Source organism: Cannabis sativa, chromosome 2 (assembly GCF_029168945.1).
Source record: "Cannabis sativa cultivar Pink pepper isolate KNU-18-1 chromosome 2, ASM2916894v1, whole genome shotgun sequence".
Classification (NCBI taxonomy): Eukaryota; Viridiplantae; Streptophyta; class Magnoliopsida; order Rosales; family Cannabaceae; genus Cannabis; species Cannabis sativa.
In genome coordinates this window covers 23,643,892-23,661,804 of record NC_083602.1, presented here as the reverse complement: position 1 = coordinate 23,661,804, position 17,913 = coordinate 23,643,892, and the positions used below count along the sequence as shown (strand labels likewise).

At 31.6% G+C, this 17,913-nt stretch overlaps 3 protein-coding genes and 1 non-coding gene across 4 annotated transcripts; 1 reads left to right on the top strand and 3 right to left on the bottom strand.

The window, feature by feature from the left end:
* The first annotated feature begins 285 nt into the window (after positions 1–285).
* LOC133035237 (small nucleolar RNA R71) lies at positions 286–392 on the top strand. The gene has a single exon (XR_009686515.1). It is a non-coding gene; the product is annotated as a small nucleolar RNA R71 (small nucleolar RNA).
* Positions 393–8,651: 8,259 nt separating this feature from the next.
* On the bottom strand, positions 8,652–17,738 carry LOC115722726 (uncharacterized). The gene is made up of 13 exons (XM_061109253.1): positions 17,246–17,738; positions 17,048–17,101; positions 16,672–16,759; positions 15,742–15,876; positions 11,872–11,986; positions 11,228–11,782; positions 10,944–11,150; positions 10,774–10,863; positions 10,580–10,690; positions 10,229–10,474; positions 10,022–10,075; positions 9,674–9,936; positions 8,652–8,995 (listed from the first exon to the last, which is right to left on the bottom strand). The coding sequence occupies exons 5-13, from the start codon at positions 11,959–11,961 to the stop codon at positions 8,989–8,991; spliced, it is 1,623 nt and encodes a 540-aa protein (XP_060965236.1). The 5' UTR covers positions 11,962–11,986; positions 15,742–15,876; positions 16,672–16,759; positions 17,048–17,101; positions 17,246–17,738; the 3' UTR covers positions 8,652–8,988.
* On the bottom strand, positions 12,092–13,150 carry LOC133034854 (uncharacterized). The gene is made up of 3 exons (XM_061110310.1): positions 13,057–13,150; positions 12,874–12,979; positions 12,092–12,798 (listed from the first exon to the last, which is right to left on the bottom strand). The coding sequence occupies exons 1-3, from the start codon at positions 13,128–13,130 to the stop codon at positions 12,193–12,195; spliced, it is 786 nt and encodes a 261-aa protein (XP_060966293.1). The 5' UTR covers positions 13,131–13,150; the 3' UTR covers positions 12,092–12,192.
* On the bottom strand, positions 13,188–17,824 carry LOC133034209 (uncharacterized). Its single transcript, XM_061109252.1, has 8 exons — positions 17,815–17,824; positions 17,527–17,694; positions 17,447–17,454; positions 17,048–17,101; positions 16,691–16,759; positions 15,933–15,970; positions 15,808–15,876; positions 13,188–15,351 (listed from the first exon to the last, which is right to left on the bottom strand). The coding sequence occupies exons 1-8, from the start codon at positions 17,822–17,824 to the stop codon at positions 13,188–13,190; spliced, it is 2,580 nt and encodes an 859-aa protein (XP_060965235.1).
* Positions 17,825–17,913: the final 89 nt, after the last annotated feature.

Genomic DNA, 17,913 nt, shown 5'->3' with positions numbered 1-17,913 from the left:
CACACAACTTGGGCTTGTTTAGCTTGCCCTGCAATTATCTTTGTCAATGCCTCAACCTGTGCTGTCAACTTTGTGATGGCATCAACCTCTAACACACCAGCTACCTTCTTTGATTGACTCCTCTCAGTTGGCCACTGTTGATTGTTTAGAGCCATCTCCTCCAATAGATCATAAGCCTCATTAGCACTCTTCCTCATAAAGGCTCCTCCAGCTGCTGCATCTATTAAAGTTCTTGTGTTTCCTACCAACCCATTGTAGAAGTTGTGGACCAGCATCCACTTCTCTATACCATGGTGAGGGCACTTTCTGATCAGATCTTTAAACCTCTCCCAAGCCTCATGGAGAGATTCATTATCTTGTTGGCAGAAGTTATTGATTTCTCCTCTCAGCTTTGCAGACTTGGCTAGAGGAAAGAACTTTGACAAGAATTTCGTTGTTAGATCATTCCAGGTGGCGATAGAGTTGGGTGGCAAGGAGTTTAGCCAACTCTTGGCTCGTTCTCTAAGAGAGAATGGGAACAGTCTCAGTCGAATAGCATCGTCACTAACTCCATTAACTTTAAAAGTTTCACAAAGTTCCATGAAGTTAGAGAGATGCAGGTTAGGATCTTCAGAAGGGAGGCCACCAAACTGAACTGAAGACTGCACCATTTGAAGTATGACAGGTTTAATCTCAAAGTTATTTGCATCCACTGCCGGTGGCCTGATACACGACTGCACTCCGGTCAGAGTAGGGAGAATGTAATCTCTCAAGCTGCGGCCATTAGCTTGATCTTCTACTGCGCCACCATTGTTACCGTTATTGCCTCCATTGTTTGCAGCATTAGCAGCCATGATGTCTGAAGTTTTAGCGATTCTTTGAAACTCCCTCTTGCCTCTTGTTCTTTCGGTTTCTCCTACAAGTTTTCTCGATTTCGGGATCAACTGGTAATATCACAGCTTGTCCTTGACGGCGCATACACTTACGATTCCTGAAATAGATCACGAAAATATTGCAAGAAAAAGGTTAGAAAAATCAGCAAGAGAAAATATACCAAAGTAGAAGTTAGTATAATTTTGTGTAATATTAATCTTTAAACAATTCCCCGGCAACGGCGCCAAATACTTGTTACGAAAATTATGTTTATTACGCAAGTGTACGTATCAAGTAGTATCTCACGCAAGTGAGGTCGAACCACAGGGAATTGGATTAAGTACTACTCAACTATACTTATGATTCTATTCGGTAAAATAATAAGTTTGCAATTTAAAAGTAAATAACTCAGAAAATTAAAGAGAAAATAGACGACGATTAATCAAGATGAGAGATTAGGGAGGTGAATCCTGTTGATAAGCTACCTATGTTAATACCTAATTGCTATCCTTATCTCAATGTGAATGACAGATTATAAATTAACCTAACTCTTTTCAGATCTTTTAGGTTCTAAATCTTATGTTCTCTAATTAACTTCTTAACTAGATCAACACAAAATCAGCATTAAGCAATAATCTATTAGTCACTGAGGCTATGTAAATACTTTCGTTTTACATCAGAACCTAGACTATCCAAATTTTAGCATTCTCAATTCTCACTTTTCAGATTTCGAATTGAGATCATTAAACATGTAAAAGGTGATCAAGCTTGCACATGGAATTAAACACAAATAAAGATAGTCTTCACACATAAGATGAAGGAATGGCAATTATTTATTAACTAGGCATAAACTTAAACAACAATCATCATCCTCCCTTATTGGGAAATTTAGTTCATAATAACTCTAAAAACATCCATGATTAATTCAGAAATAAAAACAAACATAAAGAAGAATAAAAAGGGTAAAAGAAAGAAACTAGAAGGTGGTATTGCTCCGGGTCTTCAAGATAGCTTCCTCTCCACTTGCCTCCACTATTAGGTCTGTTTTTACTTTTCTCTGACCTTCAATGTCGTATTCCTTATATAGGGATAAGTGGTGTGCCTCAAATTGAGAGAAAAATCAAAATTAGGTCAAATCTGCGATTTCCGTACCTAGTCGCGACTAGCATTTAAGCTGGTCGCGACTACAGGCAAAACTCGAAAAACCGCGTTTCTGCCAAACTCTCGAAGTCGCGACCAGGGTCGCGACCAGGAAAAAGGGTCGCGAGCTGGCTCTCTGGAGGTCGCGACTACTGATGCGTCTGGAGCCGAATTTTCCAATTTTTTCCAAGTTTGTCCCAGTTTTTCGCCATTTGACTGAATTCGAACTTTAACACCCCGGGAACCTAAAATAATGAAAATCAAGCGTAAAACTGCTCCAAAAGACACCAATAGACGAGATAATGCTAACTTTAAAGACCCAAAATATAGGTTAATTATAACCTAACATATGCATCGGAAGGGACCGATATTGAACTTTGACTTAGATTTATTAAACTTACCGTAATATCTATTCAAGTCAATATCGCCTAGTTGATCCTAGATCAAATGATCTTAATCCTGTTATGATTAGGCTCGATCTCGAGAGGCTATTCGTGTTCTTTGATTTTTTAGTTAAGCCTACTTTTAGGTCAGGGTGATACGTACATTTTGGGAACACGGTAGTGCAATTGAGTGGGAGCGCTATCATAAACATGGAATCTATAGCTTCTATCTGGCAAATAGTAAGTAAAGGATGATCACCTTCGAGCTTGACCAAACGAAAATAAATGGTGGAGATCTCATTTCACATAAGCTGAAATATCATTTATACGGGGTTAAGCGTTTTAAGGATTAAATACATTGTAGGGTGTAACGGTAATCTAATCCCTTTACAGTGTAGATCATTCATATAGAGGATCATTGATCAAATTAGGATTATAACAATGGATAACTAATGATGTGTCTATATGGTGGAACATATAGAGCATTCTATATACTGAGAGTGTAATTCTAAGTTCTATGCGTGGATTCAACGAAGAATTAATAAGTCAGTGAATTTAGGTTGTAAATTCTTGATCTGCTGATTGGAAGCTCGGTTATATAGACCCATGGTCCCCGCGCTAGTTGAGATAATATTACTTGGAAGACTCATATAATTGGTTTTGATTAATCAATTATAATTCTCAAATTAGACTATGTCTATTTGTGAATTTTTCACTAAGTAAGGGCGAAATTGTAAAGAAAGAGTTTTAGGGGCATATTTGTTAATTATGATACTTTGTATGATTCAATTAATAAATATTATAAGTGACAATATTATTTAATAATTATTTATAGTTATTAAATAGTTAGAATTGGCATTTAAATGGTTGAATTTGAAAATTTGCGTTTTTTGAGAAAATCAGATGCAGAAAAGATAAAACTGCAAAATTGTAAAAAGTGAGACCCAAATCCACTATGCATGGCCGGCTACTTTTGTAGGGTTTTCCCTCTGATATTTTCATTATTTTAATGCCAAATAATTCAAACCTAACCCTAGTGGAATGCTATAAATAGATAGTGAAGGCTTCAGGAAATTTACACTTAAATTTTCTACTTTTTCCTTCAGAGAAAAATCTGAGCCTTTCTCTCTCCCTATCTTTAGCCGCCACTTCTTCTCTCTCTTTCCTCTTGAATTTCGAAATTCTTAGTGTTAGAGTAGTGCCCACACACAGCAAGTGATACCTCAATCATAGTGAGGAAGATCGTGAAGAAAGACTTTCAGCAAGAAGGAGTTTCAACAATGAAGAATCAGAGAAAGAGATCCAGGGTCAGATATTGATAATGCTCTGCTGCAGAAAGGAATCAAGGGCTAGATATCTGAACGGAAGGAGTCATTTAATTCCGCTGCACCCAATGTAAGGTTTCCTAAACTTTATACGTGTTTATTTCATCGTTTTAGAAAGTTCATATTTAGGGTGTTAATCAATATACTTGTGAGTAGATCTAAGATCCTGGTAAAATAATTTCCAACAATACACATATGCATACATATATACATATATACATATATACATATATACACTTATACACACATAAATTTACATACACATACATACAAATCCATACATATATACATACGGCCACATACATATATATATAAATATTTAAAAAAAATTAAAAATTTAAAAATACCTTTAAGAAATTAGAGGAGGTGGGGGTTGGTGGTCCGCGGTGGTGGCCAGCGGTGGTGGCCAACGGTGGTATTTTTTTTAAAGAAAAAAGTGAGAGAAATAGAGAGGGATTGAGAGAGAATGAGATAGAGATTGAGAGAGAATGAGATAGAGATTGAGGGAGAGGGAGAAAGAAAATTTCTAAAAAAAAAAAGTGGGGAAGAAAGGAGCTGCTTCGTCGCCAATGTAATATATACTTTTACCGGTGGAAAATTGAGTTCATGTCTTCAAAATTAATTGACTTGTATGATTTCTAATATGATAGAATTCTAATGTGCACCTATTTTGACTTGTTGGAATACATTTTCTTAATGAAATTCACACAAGTTCTAAATAAAGTTAGTAAAATCAAGTGTAATGAATATTCCCACCATTTACTAATATTTATTCTATTTATGGAGATATGTTCCATAATCTTTGGTGCTATAATATAGAAGAATGCTTATTAATAACACATTTCTTATTGTCAGATTGAACTTGCATATCTTTATGAGTGACATCATTTTGTAGTAAAGACCTCTAAATGTGTCTAAATCAAGTTTCAATAGAATCTTGAAACATAAAGGTCCTTGCTAATTTTAAAACAAAGCCACTACTATATTGCTTGTTCCTTAAACTTCTAAATGTGAGAACTCATCTTGTCTGTGGATAAGATTTGCTCACAGTTACTGACTTTCTTAGGTTTATTTATAAACCTTGCAAGAAATTATGAATGTGGAATAGCAATCTAAAATAATCCACTATGTGTTAATAATCACATTAACTATACTAGAATGAATTCATACACAGTAAATTAAAATTTATTGGTGATAATAAAGTGTGGTTGAATTTTCTTAATTATATAGTAAAAACTGTATATTCTAGACGAAGTTATCAGAATAAATTTTAGAAATTTTTACTTGTATGGTAAAAATTTATGAATAGCGATGTAATAAAATTACATATATGGTTTTGAGGTTTAAATGAATCATGTTTTTACCAATGAATAAACATGCTTAAATATGAAATCTTATTAAACAAAAATTGCCTGTGGGCTAAATTTTTAATTTAATAAGATTAGATTTAGATGTAGATTATGATAGATTTACACAATTTATAAAAAACTTAAAGTTTAATATTTCTATCTCAATGAAAGGTATGAAACACTTAATTATTATATTTTATGATAAAATTATTAAATTAAATCTACATAATTCCCTGTGCGATAAATTAAGAGAATTTAATTTAACATATTAATTATGTAAATATAATAAAATCCCTGTAGGGTAAGATTATTATGTTCACATAATTCATGTCCATTATGTGATCTTGATCCACTTAATATATATAATTTTATATAATTAAGGATGCTGTGGCTACTCCCTAATTATTTAAAATTATGTGGTTCACTAGACACCAAATTATAAACCGAAGATTAAAATTTCACTAAATCTAAAAATTTGCCTGAGGGCTAAATTTTAAATTTAATAAAATTAGATGAACCTTATGATAGATTTAATTAAACAATTAGTTTAGAAAAATAAAGGTTTATTATCTATCTTAATTAAATTTGTGATAATACTATTAAATTAAATCCCCATAACTCCCTGTGGGGTAAATTAAGAGAATTTAATTTAACATATTATTCTAATTAATTATACTAATATAATAAAATCCCTGTGGGGTAAAATTATTATACCTATATAATTAATTACAAGTTATGTCTATTAAGGTGAATTTTAATTAATATATAACTTTATATAAATAAGGATGCTGTGGCTACTCCCTAGTTATATAAAATTTTATTTTCACTTTGACATTAGGTATTGGGCTCTACCTAAAAGTAAATTCGTTATTAACATAAAAGACAATCACCGAGATTAGTGCTCTTAGTGTGGTCGTCTGAAGATCATTAAAAACCGTTCTAGATATGAGCATTATCCCAAGTTCATGTTTTCTTATGTCAAACCACAAGATTACTTATATTTTATTCATATTTTATTCATTTTATGAATGTTTTATGAATATTTTATGAATAATATTATAAAATTTTATGAAACTTAATGTGCTATATAAAATATTCAACTTATTTTAATGTTTGAATATTTCTAAATATATCTAGCACTATAAAATGAATTTATGTATAACATTTAAATCATACAAATCTAAATTAATTGTATTAAAAATAAATTTACTAAATAAATACAAATTAATACAATAATTGTATGATAATAAATTAAATGTTTAATTCCATAATATGTAATTAATTATGCATTTATAACCATATAATATCTTAAATATTTGTACTAATAATAAATTTGTATAAAATATACAAATTAGTACAATTTAATTATATGAAATGAATTAAATGCAAAAATTCAAGAATATATACTTAATGGCAGATTTTTCAAAATTTATTAATTTAGACAATAAATTACATATATTTGGTAATAAATAATTAAATGCACAATTATACAAATGACACAATTATTACATGCCTAAATAAATCATGTAATAAATTACCAAATTAAAACAAATTTCTATTTTCAATTTATACTAAATAACATATTAATTCTAAATATATGTATTAAATTAAAAATAGAAATTGAATGAATGTAATTTATTGACCAAATTAACACAAAATAGGAAAATAATTAATATTCCAAATAAATAAAAATTTGGATTTTCCACTTTTTTTTTGAAAATTACTGCCCCAAAAACGACATGTCATTTTTTCTACATAGAAGGCTGCCCACAATGACGTAAAATGACACGTCGTTTTCAATGCAGGCTGGCTGCTCACACGGGAAAACGACACGTCATTTTCCACAAGAGGAAAAACGACACGTCGTTTTATGAATCTGAAGGTTGCTCACAAGACGAAAAACGACATGTCGTTTTCCACAGGGGAAAACGACATGTTGTTTGAACAAACTACAGCAGCCACAAAACCTGAAAAACGACACGTCGTTTTCTACAAGGGAAAAACGACATGTCCTTTGGCTGTATCTTCAACCTCTAGCCGGGTAATTTTTGACCCGTTTCCAGCCACGCGGGTTCGACGGAGCCGACCCAAACCTGAACAGGAAAACGAATTCCGATGATAAAAATTCATGGAATCAATCCTATTTGAATGTCCATGCATAAATAAAGAGATTCATGTAGGTTTTAGGCAATTAAAACACGTAAAAATTGGACATTAATTTTAATAAAAAAATTTCTAGTCCGTATGAGTTCTTAAAAAATAAATTTTCAAATTTTCAATAGTTTTTCACATGTTTAGATCGATCTACGATACTATTTGAATATAATGATGTATATAGAATTCAAAATAAACACCGAAAAAGAAAAATGAAATAAAACAACCAACGGATCAAAAACTCTAATTTTTCATGTTTATATATACACATATATAATGTATATACCGCATAAAAATATCATAAAGGTATGAAAAAGAGTATCACATACAATTTTTATGCAATAAAATTATATATTGAACGTATAATATATATAAACATATATAAAAAAAAATGTATATACGTATATATATACAACAATACTTACAATACTTACGTATATATATAATATATATAAATAAAATTAAAATATGAATATATGTATATGTATATACGTAGATTGAATTAAAATGTATATATATATGATCGGAATTATATGAATATGAATATATATATAAAATATATATAAATTAAGAACCGATCATATAAGTATATATATTATATATGAAGATGAATATGAATATAAATATATATGTATATATATGAAGATGAATATGAATATGAATATGAATATGACTATATATATGTATAAAAAAAATTGAGTACGAATGTATATATATAATCAGAATTATATAATATGAAAGTATATATATAATTTATATAATTTATATTATAAATGAAGAACCCCGTAAAAGTATATATATATAAAACTCAAAATAAATCAAGACAGAGATATATAATCCGCTCTGATACCAACTGTTAGATATTTATTTGTACAAACTGAAACATATGTATGTGTATATAACATGCGGAATAAATGAACATATACACTATATCACTACAAGAAAAAACATTTACGATAACACTGAAAAAATGTAATTAAATGTATTTTATAACATTTTAGCAACTGTTAAGACAGCCCATGTAATTAAAAGTATTGACATTTAATTACATTTTTTCAGTGTTATTAAATAGCATATTATAACATTATATTAGTGTTATATGTTATAATAGTTAACATTAATTTAGTGTTATGGTTCATTATGTTACATTTATTAATAACATTTGTGAAATGTAATTGTATAGATTTTAATTACATTATTATTATGTTATATATAAAGAAATATTACATTTTAATATTGTTATAATTTTTTAATAATAACTATTTTTTAATGTTATCGTTTCTCTTATGTTATATTTATTTAATAACATTTTAAAAATGTAATCATATAATTTTTAATTACATTATTATTATGTTACATATTAAGAAATGTTACATTTTAATGTTATAATTTTTTAACAATAACTATTTATTAATGTTATAATTTCTTAATGATAACACTTTGTTAGTGTTAACTTTTGTATGTTCTTTTAATTAACATTTCTAGAATGAAATTATTAAATCAAATAATGCTTATTATTTTACAAATAAAATCTAATATAATTCTTATATTAACCAAAATATCTATGTCACAAATGAAATTGTAACATAATAAAAACTCCTTACTAAAAAAATATAATAAAAACTTATTATGTAATGTCTATTAGGTTCTTCCAAGCAAACACCACATTAATCTTCTTGAAGTTAAATTGCACCATTGTTGCGGAATCCCCATCGTTCATTATCTTGACAATGTAAAATCCTTTCCAAACTGCTTGTTTACACCTCATCAACATAAGAGACCAATTCAAGTTCTGAAACCCAAATAAATAAAATGTAAACATTTAATACATGATACTCTAAATTTAAGACTTGAAATAATTCATTTTTCTCTTATGGAGAATTGGGTTTCTAAACCAAAGACACCCTGATGCATTAGAAAACGAAACAGGAACCCAAGTTCAAGGTACAACAATAAACAACAAACTCTGCATATCAACAAGAGTAAACCAGCTAAAGGGAAAAAAAGATATCAACTCAATCAAGTAATTCATAAAACCAGTATTTAAACACCATAAAGATATCAGAATTCTCACACAGCAAAAGAATATCAACAGAATGGTAGTAAATGAAGAGAAATAGGAAGCTACCTCCTTCCTGCATTAGGGAAGCTATCAACAGAACAGTATAAGTAATTCATAAAACCAGAGCTTTTCACACATAAAACCAGAACAGTATAAGCTATCAAAAGAATATCAACAGAACAGTAAATGAAGAGAAATAGGAAGCTACCTCCTTCCTGCACAAGTGGTCAACCATGATAAAATAAAATAAAGCTATAATTTTTATTTTTTAAGACACTTCATTGAAAAGAAAGAAAGCAGGCATGAATTATGGTAAGTAGAAGAAACACAACAAAAACAACTAAACAACTAAAGCAACCAAAAAATAAACAGAACCAAATATCCCATACAGCAGTTTAAGTAATTTACCTCATTATAACTTTGTCAGCCGGCCAAGCAATAATATTTCCAACGCTTTCTTCAATGCAAGTTAATCCTGAAGTAGGCCTCCATAGAAATGCATTAGGTTCCCTTACAAAATCAACACCAACCTTCATGGCAAATGGTCCAAGAGGAACACCAAGAACTGAATCTTGTGGATCATCTGAAATGAAATATCCAACAGCAACAATATTCCCAGAACCAGTCCAATCCAAAAGGTCGCACTTTTGGCCTTGAATTCCAACATCACCCTATAATTATGCAAATATTACAATAGTTTGGCAACAATAAATCAACTTAGAAATATATAAATAAATGATAATACTAAAATCTTACCCGTGTAGGACGATTATGTGCATTGGACTGCTCTCCGCTCAAGTTAGAATGAGACTAAACATCACAAACAAAAGTTTAGATACAATAAGTTAGAATGGGACAACAAAAATCAACCCATTAATCAATTCTCAGCACCAAAAGAAACAAATAACCTAGCATTGTTTAATCAATCTAACAATAGATAAAAGTAAAAATATTTTAATTTACCTTGGAATTTATGAAAGAGTTAATCAATTGCTCCATAACAGCCACTTTTTCTTTTAACTCTTTATACTCATTTTCAATTCTACATATATGTTCTTCTTTTTCCGATGCAATTGCTAACTTAGTTTTGGTAACTCCTTTACCATAACCTCTCACATAGGAACCCTTTTCAGGACCTAATATATTTGAAAGAAGATCTCCTTTTTCCTTTGGAGTCTTAGAAGGTAATGAAGAATCACCTAATATATCCTAACAAAATAATCAGATTTGAAAAATATATAAGTAAATTCATATTTCAAAAAATAATTAAATATAATCGAAAATAAAATATAAGCTGAAATTGATGATTCATACGAAAGTTTCAAAGCAACATAGGAATTGACGGAGTTCTCCATTTTTTTTTGTGTGTGCCTTAGTCCACACATCAACTCTCGAAGGTTCTTCATTTTTTGCACTACTATTCATCTACATGGAGAAGAAAACATGTTATAAATATAGTATATTAGCTACGATTAATATTAAATGATACAAGAAAATTAATTATTTACCATATCATCGATTAATCGAGCATATCCTTTGCGGCTACAAGTATGGGGAAGTCGTTTATTTCTTATCTCTTTGAACTTGTCACTTTTGGCCTAAAAATTAAAACAATTATGATTTTATCTCAATCTTAAACAATTATAATAACCCATTTATTGATTAAGCTACTATTAACCTGAAATTCCAAACTGGTTTTCTCTTTGATGAACGCCCTCCACTCAATTACAGTTTTGATGTTGTCAGGCTTTAATTTCAGCCTTTCGTGTTCATTTGGCGCTTTTTTGACTTTAGCAACCAACCTTGATTTAGAAGCTCTCCAAAGATCACCCATGGACTGAAATATATAGTTTTTCTTCCATTCTTTGTCAACTATATATCGTGCCTAAGAAATTGAAACATGTTAAAAATATATTAAAATAAGTAAATAATTTTTAAATCAATTAAGCACAAGCAACATACCTGAATTGATCTCCACAAAACCTCCTTCATTCCAAGAGTAATCTTTCTCCAATCAGGTAAAGTTACTGGTACGACTTCCCTCACAAGTGGTCCCAAAAATGAGGATAAGCTAATTGATGCTTTTCCAATTGGTTGGCCCAATGCGTTGAATTTGACCGGTAATCGACCCTCACTACTTGTAGCAACTGATTTCATTTTAGTTTCACCTCTTTTTTTCTTTTCCATAGGCTCTTCTAAAGGGGGAGCAACATCATCAAGAACAGGTGACGAGCCTATGGACCTCCTTCTTAAAGAGCCCCTAGTGTTTAGTGCAGGGGAGTCTATGGTAGGCATTGTAATAGAAATTTGAGGTGTTTTGGACCTAGTATTTACTGTTGGAGAATTTGAGATGGGAGTAAGAGATATTGGAATGGGTGTTTTGGACCGAGAGGCTTTCTTCCTAAGAGATCTCTTTCTCTTAGTGGAACATATCTCTTTCTCTTGTCCGGGTGTTTCCTCATCTTCAGAAGAGTCTCTCACTATCATTTTTCGACGTGTCTTCCTTTGTAGCAATACCTGTTGAATATTATTTAAGCAATATAAAAAATATACATATTATTAAAACAAGAAGACTGAAAGTATTTACATATGGAAAAGAAACTTACAGAGTTTTTAGCTTTGAGAAGTTCATCTTTTTGTGTCTCTTGTATCTTGCTCTCTTTATTCTTCTTGACGTTTTTCAGCTTCATGGTCATCTTCTCTTGTAGCAAAACTCCAAACCTTTACATATGAAGTACGCTTCGAACAATATAAATATAAAACAAACAAAAATATCTTATAATAATATAAATACAAAAGAAACAATGCATAAACAAAAAAGAGGCATCAATATAAACATTAATAGCATTATGAAAATGTCTGAGAAAACAAAACTCCTAAAAGAACAGTACAAAAGACATCACACGAGACAAAAACAACAACATTATTCAAACTAAGGTGCCTTCACAATCCACTCTCACATATTGGTCTTCTTCAACTACATCATCCAACCTAGTTTCAATATTATTTTCTAAAATGATGGGCATATACTCATGCCTATCATAATATTCCAATTCATAAAATCCTCTTGGGCGTGCCATCATTACTACATGCCAACTAGAATCACGTTCTCTAGAGTAGAAAACTTGTTTAGCTTGTGAAGCTAAAATGAAAGGGTCTTTAACAAATTGTGATTGACTTTCCTCTAAGTTAACTAATGTGAGGCCATCTTCGATCCTAATACCATTAGGAACATTAGCCCATAGACATCTAAAAAGTGGAATTTGAAATGTGTGATAATCTAACAAGATTATCTCTTTTAGGACTCCATAGTAGGAAACCACATCTGCAACTTGTGATTGATCTTTAGCACTGGATCTACACATGGTTGTTGCATCAATAGAAACACCACTATTCTGTGTTGTCTTTTTATCATCTTCTACATTGAATCTTTGACCATTGATGATGAATCCTGTGCAAGATATTGCTTGTTTCCTAGGTCCATATGCTAACCATTTCAACAAATCATTTTCTTCACCCTTATCAATAGGAACCTGTGAGAAATAGTTTTCAATTAGTTATATTAATCAAAACTATAAGAAATATTGGTTAGGAAATAACCAATTTACCTTTTCCTTCAGCCATTTTGGAAATGTCTCTACATGCCTTTTCCAAAGCAAGCCACTATTTCTTGCATAAATTTGGTTGGTTTTCCTTAACTCGTCCTTATGCATCCTAATTAATTTGATAAAATGATTAAAAATTACTATTTTAACATAAAGATAAACAATTATAATCCTTCAGGGACATACTCTAGAAAAGGCTCCACAATAGATGTATTCAGTAGAACGTATCGGTGTGCAATTTCTAACCACTCATCTGTCATTGTAAATTATTAAAATATATCATAAATAATATTGAAAATATAAACTTTCATAATGATTTACCTCTCAAAGGGATACATCCATCGAAATTGAACAGGTCCACATAATCGTGCTTCTCGGCCAATATGAATAACCAAATGAATCATAACATCAAAAAAGGACGGTGGAAAGAATCTCTCAAGCAAGCATAATGTTTCAGCAACTTCATTTTCAATAGCAATTAAGCTCTCTCTATCAATAACTCGTTGACAGATTTGATTAAAGAATTTACATAATCTTAATATAGCATCCCTTGGACCTTTAGGCATCAATCCTCTTATTGCCATAGGTAGTAATTGTTGCATCAATATGTGACAATCATGTGACTTAAGGCCCGTAAGCTTGCATTCTTCCAATGAAACACAATTTTGAATATTTGAACTATACCCATCGGGTACTTTTAACAAGGACAAACGTTCACAAAATAAGTGTTTCTCGTCCTTTGATAGTGTATGTATGGCTGGAGGAAGATACTTCTTAGTCCCTCGCTCTTGAGGGTGTAGTCCACTCCTAATACCCATTTCTTGTAAATCTAACCGAGCTTTTAGTCCATCTTTTGTCTTACCAGCCACATTTAGCAGTGTATTAATGATGCTTTCACACACATTCTTCTCTATGTGCATCACATCCAAATTGTGACGAACATGTAACTCTTTCCAATAAGGTAACTCAAAAAAGATTGATCGTTTTTTCCACCTTTCTTGATCATCACTACTCCTTTTTCTTTTCTTTGACTTGGATTTACCCCATACATTTGCAAAATTTTTGAGATGTTCAAAAATTGTGCTCCCATTCATTATCCTTGGTGCATGGCTATGCTCTTCTTTTCCATCAAACCAATTCTTTTTAGTTCGAAAATGATGGTTTGTTGGAAGAAATTTTCGATGGCCTCGAAATGAAAACTTTGAGCTATGCTTAAGCCACTCTAAATGTGTATCGTTACCACATAAAGGACAACTACAATACCCTTTAGTTTTACATCCAGCAAGGTTCCCATAGGCTGGAAAATCTTGGATGGTCCACATCAAAATTGCTCTCAATGTAAAAGTTTTGTTTACAAAAGCATCATGGAGCTCAACTCCCTCATTCCATAATGTATTCAAGTCCTCGATGAGTGGTTCTAAATATACATCAATGTCATTCCCAGGTTGCTTCGGTCCTGGAATTAACAATGACAATAAAATATTTTCTTTTTTCATGCATAACCATGGGGGTAAGTTATACATAACGATCATCACAGGCCAAACACTATGTTTACTACTCAAATTACTAAAAGGATTAAAACCATCGGTAGAAAGTCCAAGTCTGAGATTTCGTTCTTCTTTGGAAAAAGCAGGCCATCTCTCATTCACTAATTCCCAAGCAACAGAATCTACCGGGTGACGCATTTTCCCATCGTTACTCTTATTATTGTGATGCCATCGTAAATCCTTAGCCATTCTTTCAGATTTAAACATTCGTTTGAACCTTGGAATTATAGGAAAATACCTCAAAACTTTTGCTGGAATACCTTTTCGAACCTTGTTAGTAAGTTTATCTGTCGCCCAACGAGAAGTTCCACATGTTGGACATTCTTCTAACTTCTCCTTATCTTTTCTAAACAAACAACAATTATTTACACAAGCATGAATCTTTTCATATCCTAAGTCAAATGTTTGAAGATATTTCCTAACTGAGTACGTGGACTTGAGAAGCACGTTATCACATGGAAGCATATCATGAAAAAGATTGAGAATCTCATCAAAACTCTTGTCAGACCATCCATTAGTTGTCTTAACCTTATATAAAGCAATAATAGCTGACAACTTAGTGTAATTTGTGCACTGTGGATATAATGCGATTTGTGCATCTTCTAATTTTTTGATGAAGTTGTCATCAGGGCCTTCTACAGGTTCTTCAGAATCACAAACATCAATATTTGTAGCACTAAACAAATTAAAAGCATCAAAAGAATTCATTTCCTCAATATCATCACTTCTAGGTGCTTCTTCCCCGTGATGAAACCAAATTGTGTATGTAGGATCAATTCCATTTATGACCAAGTGCTCATAAAGCAAATTGACCTTTTGGTGACTTAAGTTTCGACAAAATTTACATGGACATAATAACTTTTCTGGATAATTAGCCTCTTTCTCTATTGTCTCTACAAAACTCCTAGCACCTTCCTTATACTCATTTGAGGCTCTACAATTGAATGAAATATATAAATATATATATTAAAAAATATTAGAGAAATGCATAATCTAGTTGAATCTATACATTTAATAAGTTGATATTAACTAAACCCTTAATTCTTATTACCTGTTGAAGCGTAACCAACTTTTATCAAACATGATGTCCAAATTATTTAACTATTTTTTCTCTGAGAAAAGACAACAAAAACTAACATATATAAAATAAAAATTATGGAGAACTTAGTATCTCAACCAAAGTGAGATAGGAATAGCATATAATTTTCTCACATAAGCATTTTAATTGAAAAAATTTAAGGACCAAGAAATTGTATTAAAGCAATCCACAACAATACAATCAAATAAAACAATAATTAACAATATAAAAATTTAGGAAACTTACCAGCTACAAACTAGCCTTCAAGCAAAATCTTTAAATGATACCACCACGATTATACACTTAAACCACCTGCCAAAAGTCTCCGTGAATGAATCGATTGCCCCACCGATCGATTTCCACGAACAGAGAATGATCAAGCTGCAAAAAGCAGAGAAAAAATCAAAAACTAAGCACAGTATGTTGAGAATGCTTACTGTACACTGATACCATGCAAATTCTTCACCATTTGGACCTGTAATCAGCAACCCCAAAAAGATTGCTTTAACACAGAGTGATCAACTACCAAAAGCACCCGACAAGAAAAAAATAGCAACAGCTAACATTAATGATTAGTATACAATTTCGTATATAGTCTCACTTCATATGTTTTGTTCGATCTGTCCCTTTGCTTGTTTTATCTTCCATAGCTAGACTTCTTTATTTGCCTTATTTATATATATCAGCAGAACATAATTAAAGGAATAAAGAAACTCAAAAAGAAAAAATTGATTAAGAAGGAAAAAAGAATACATGAATATATTTGCCATTAATTACCACTAGCCATGCTATTAAAAAATGTTCATTATTACCTTCCAAAATAGACACCTTTATTAAGCCTCTAATTTTTCCCACTCTTTTAATGATACATTATTAATTAATGCATGGGATATTTGTGTCCACTGCCACTCCTCTCTCTCTCATCAAGATAACTAACTAAACACAATAGATTGTAATGTTTCATATTGTACACCAATCACCAGTGGTTGAACATTTCGTATATTGTAATTATTCTTCTAGATGAACATACATTGCAATAAAGTAATAGAAATAACAATATAACAATTTGCAAGCTTGTTCTACAAGACTGCAGTGAGAACTTAGAGAATGTATCAAGAAACCACAAACACGGAATGAAGAGGTAAAAAAATAAAGAAATGGAAAATGTCCCTTTACCTCTATTTGTGACCCTTACAGTCTTAAACTCCACATCATTGGGATCATTGATGTAGACTCTACGGGGATCAATGCTTACAACCACAGCCTGCAACATTATGTTTAAATCGACATATTTGAGAGCAAACAAAGGACACAGGACATAAAGAATAAATATATAGCAAGAAGAGAATGAAAGATAAAGCAAACTGACACCAAAATTGAACTACAGATGATCCAAAAATTAGGCCCAATAAAATGTTGTGTATTTGTTATGTTCAGTTCTGTAGTCAGTAAACTTTAGACATATCGTTCCCTCATTTTCAATACAAGCTACTGTTCCATATTAATAAAAAGCATGGATTAGCAGATATCTATAAAATAGAGAGTGAATTACTTGATTTCCATAAACTTTAGATATCTGTTCCAAACTGCTCTTTCCAGTTTTTACCTACAAGGCAACGACATCAGAAGGGACAGATACATTAGTAAAGTCCAAATGCACAGAGATGCAAAACCGTAAGATAAATATTGCAATCAATAATGTAGTGCCTTTTGTTTATGAGTAAATTAGGAATGGGAAGAAGGAGAAAACCTTGGGAGGAGGGCTTTAGTGATCAGAGAGGTAGAGTAAATTGAGAAGGAGAAGTGAGCGGTGATTCCAGTGGAGTGGTCTTCAGATGCTTTGCCAGAGAGATGATTGGGTGGAAGCCATTTTCAACCGGAGTAGATGATCGGAAATGAACCGCGGCAGAGTACAATCAACGGAAATAGAAGAATGGGTGAGAAAGCTTACCGTAAATACTGAAATAATTTCACACATACTGAAAAAAAGTTTACAGTAAATACCTTGGATCGCCGTTCACCGGAGGAGACCTAGACACTCGAAATTCATGTCGTCGGAGGAGTTGAGCACGAAGCACCAGCGATTATCCTTGGGGGCGCTGAGCTGAAGCACGAAGAAACCTAGCCTTTCTTCTTCAAGGCTACTGTACCCAACAATAAGAATGCCCAATTCAAATGAGCCCAATTTTGAATAACTCTCTAAGGCCCAATAATTAATAAGACCCAATAACTATTAGATAACGTTTTTTTAAAAACGTTATTGCTGAATGTAATTAAATGTTAAAAGTGTTGTAGTGTATGAATATAGGATTGAAATACCTCCAGCCATTGAATCTTAGAGCTTTAGTCCCACATAAGCTTTATTTGCAAAAGAAACCGATTGATGTGGGTAATCGGGCTTCCTCGCTCTCTCAAATT

Bases quoted from the DNA above. Each gene is read 5' to 3' on its own strand.
- LOC115722726 (XM_061109253.1), bottom strand. From the start codon at position 11,961: ATGACCATGAAGCTGAAAAACGTCAAGAAGAATAAAGAGAGCAAGATA. The intron at 11,783-11,871 runs GTAAGTTTCTTT...AATATTCAACAG, and splicing joins TTCTCAAAGCTAAAAACTCT to GTATTGCTACAAAGGAAGAC. The intron at 10,691-10,773 runs GTAAATAATTAA...TTCTCCATGTAG, and splicing joins CTCGATTAATCGATGATATG to ATGAATAGTAGTGCAAAAAA.
- LOC133034854 (XM_061110310.1), bottom strand. From the start codon at position 13,130: ATGACAGATGAGTGGTTAGAAATTGCACACCGATACGTTCTACTGAAT. The intron at 12,980-13,056 runs GTATGTCCCTGA...CAAATTAATTAG, and splicing joins ATTGTGGAGCCTTTTCTAGA to GATGCATAAGGACGAGTTAA. The intron at 12,799-12,873 runs GTAAATTGGTTA...TATTTCTCACAG, and splicing joins CAAAATGGCTGAAGGAAAAG to GTTCCTATTGATAAGGGTGA.
- LOC133034209 (XM_061109252.1), bottom strand. The intron at 15,877-15,932 runs GTAAGCATTCTC...TGCTTTTTGCAG, and splicing joins TTGCATGGTATCAGTGTACA to CTTGATCATTCTCTGTTCGT. The intron at 15,352-15,807 runs GTGGTTTAAGTG...ATTCAATTGTAG, and splicing joins TTCACGGAGACTTTTGGCAG to AGCCTCAAATGAGTATAAGG.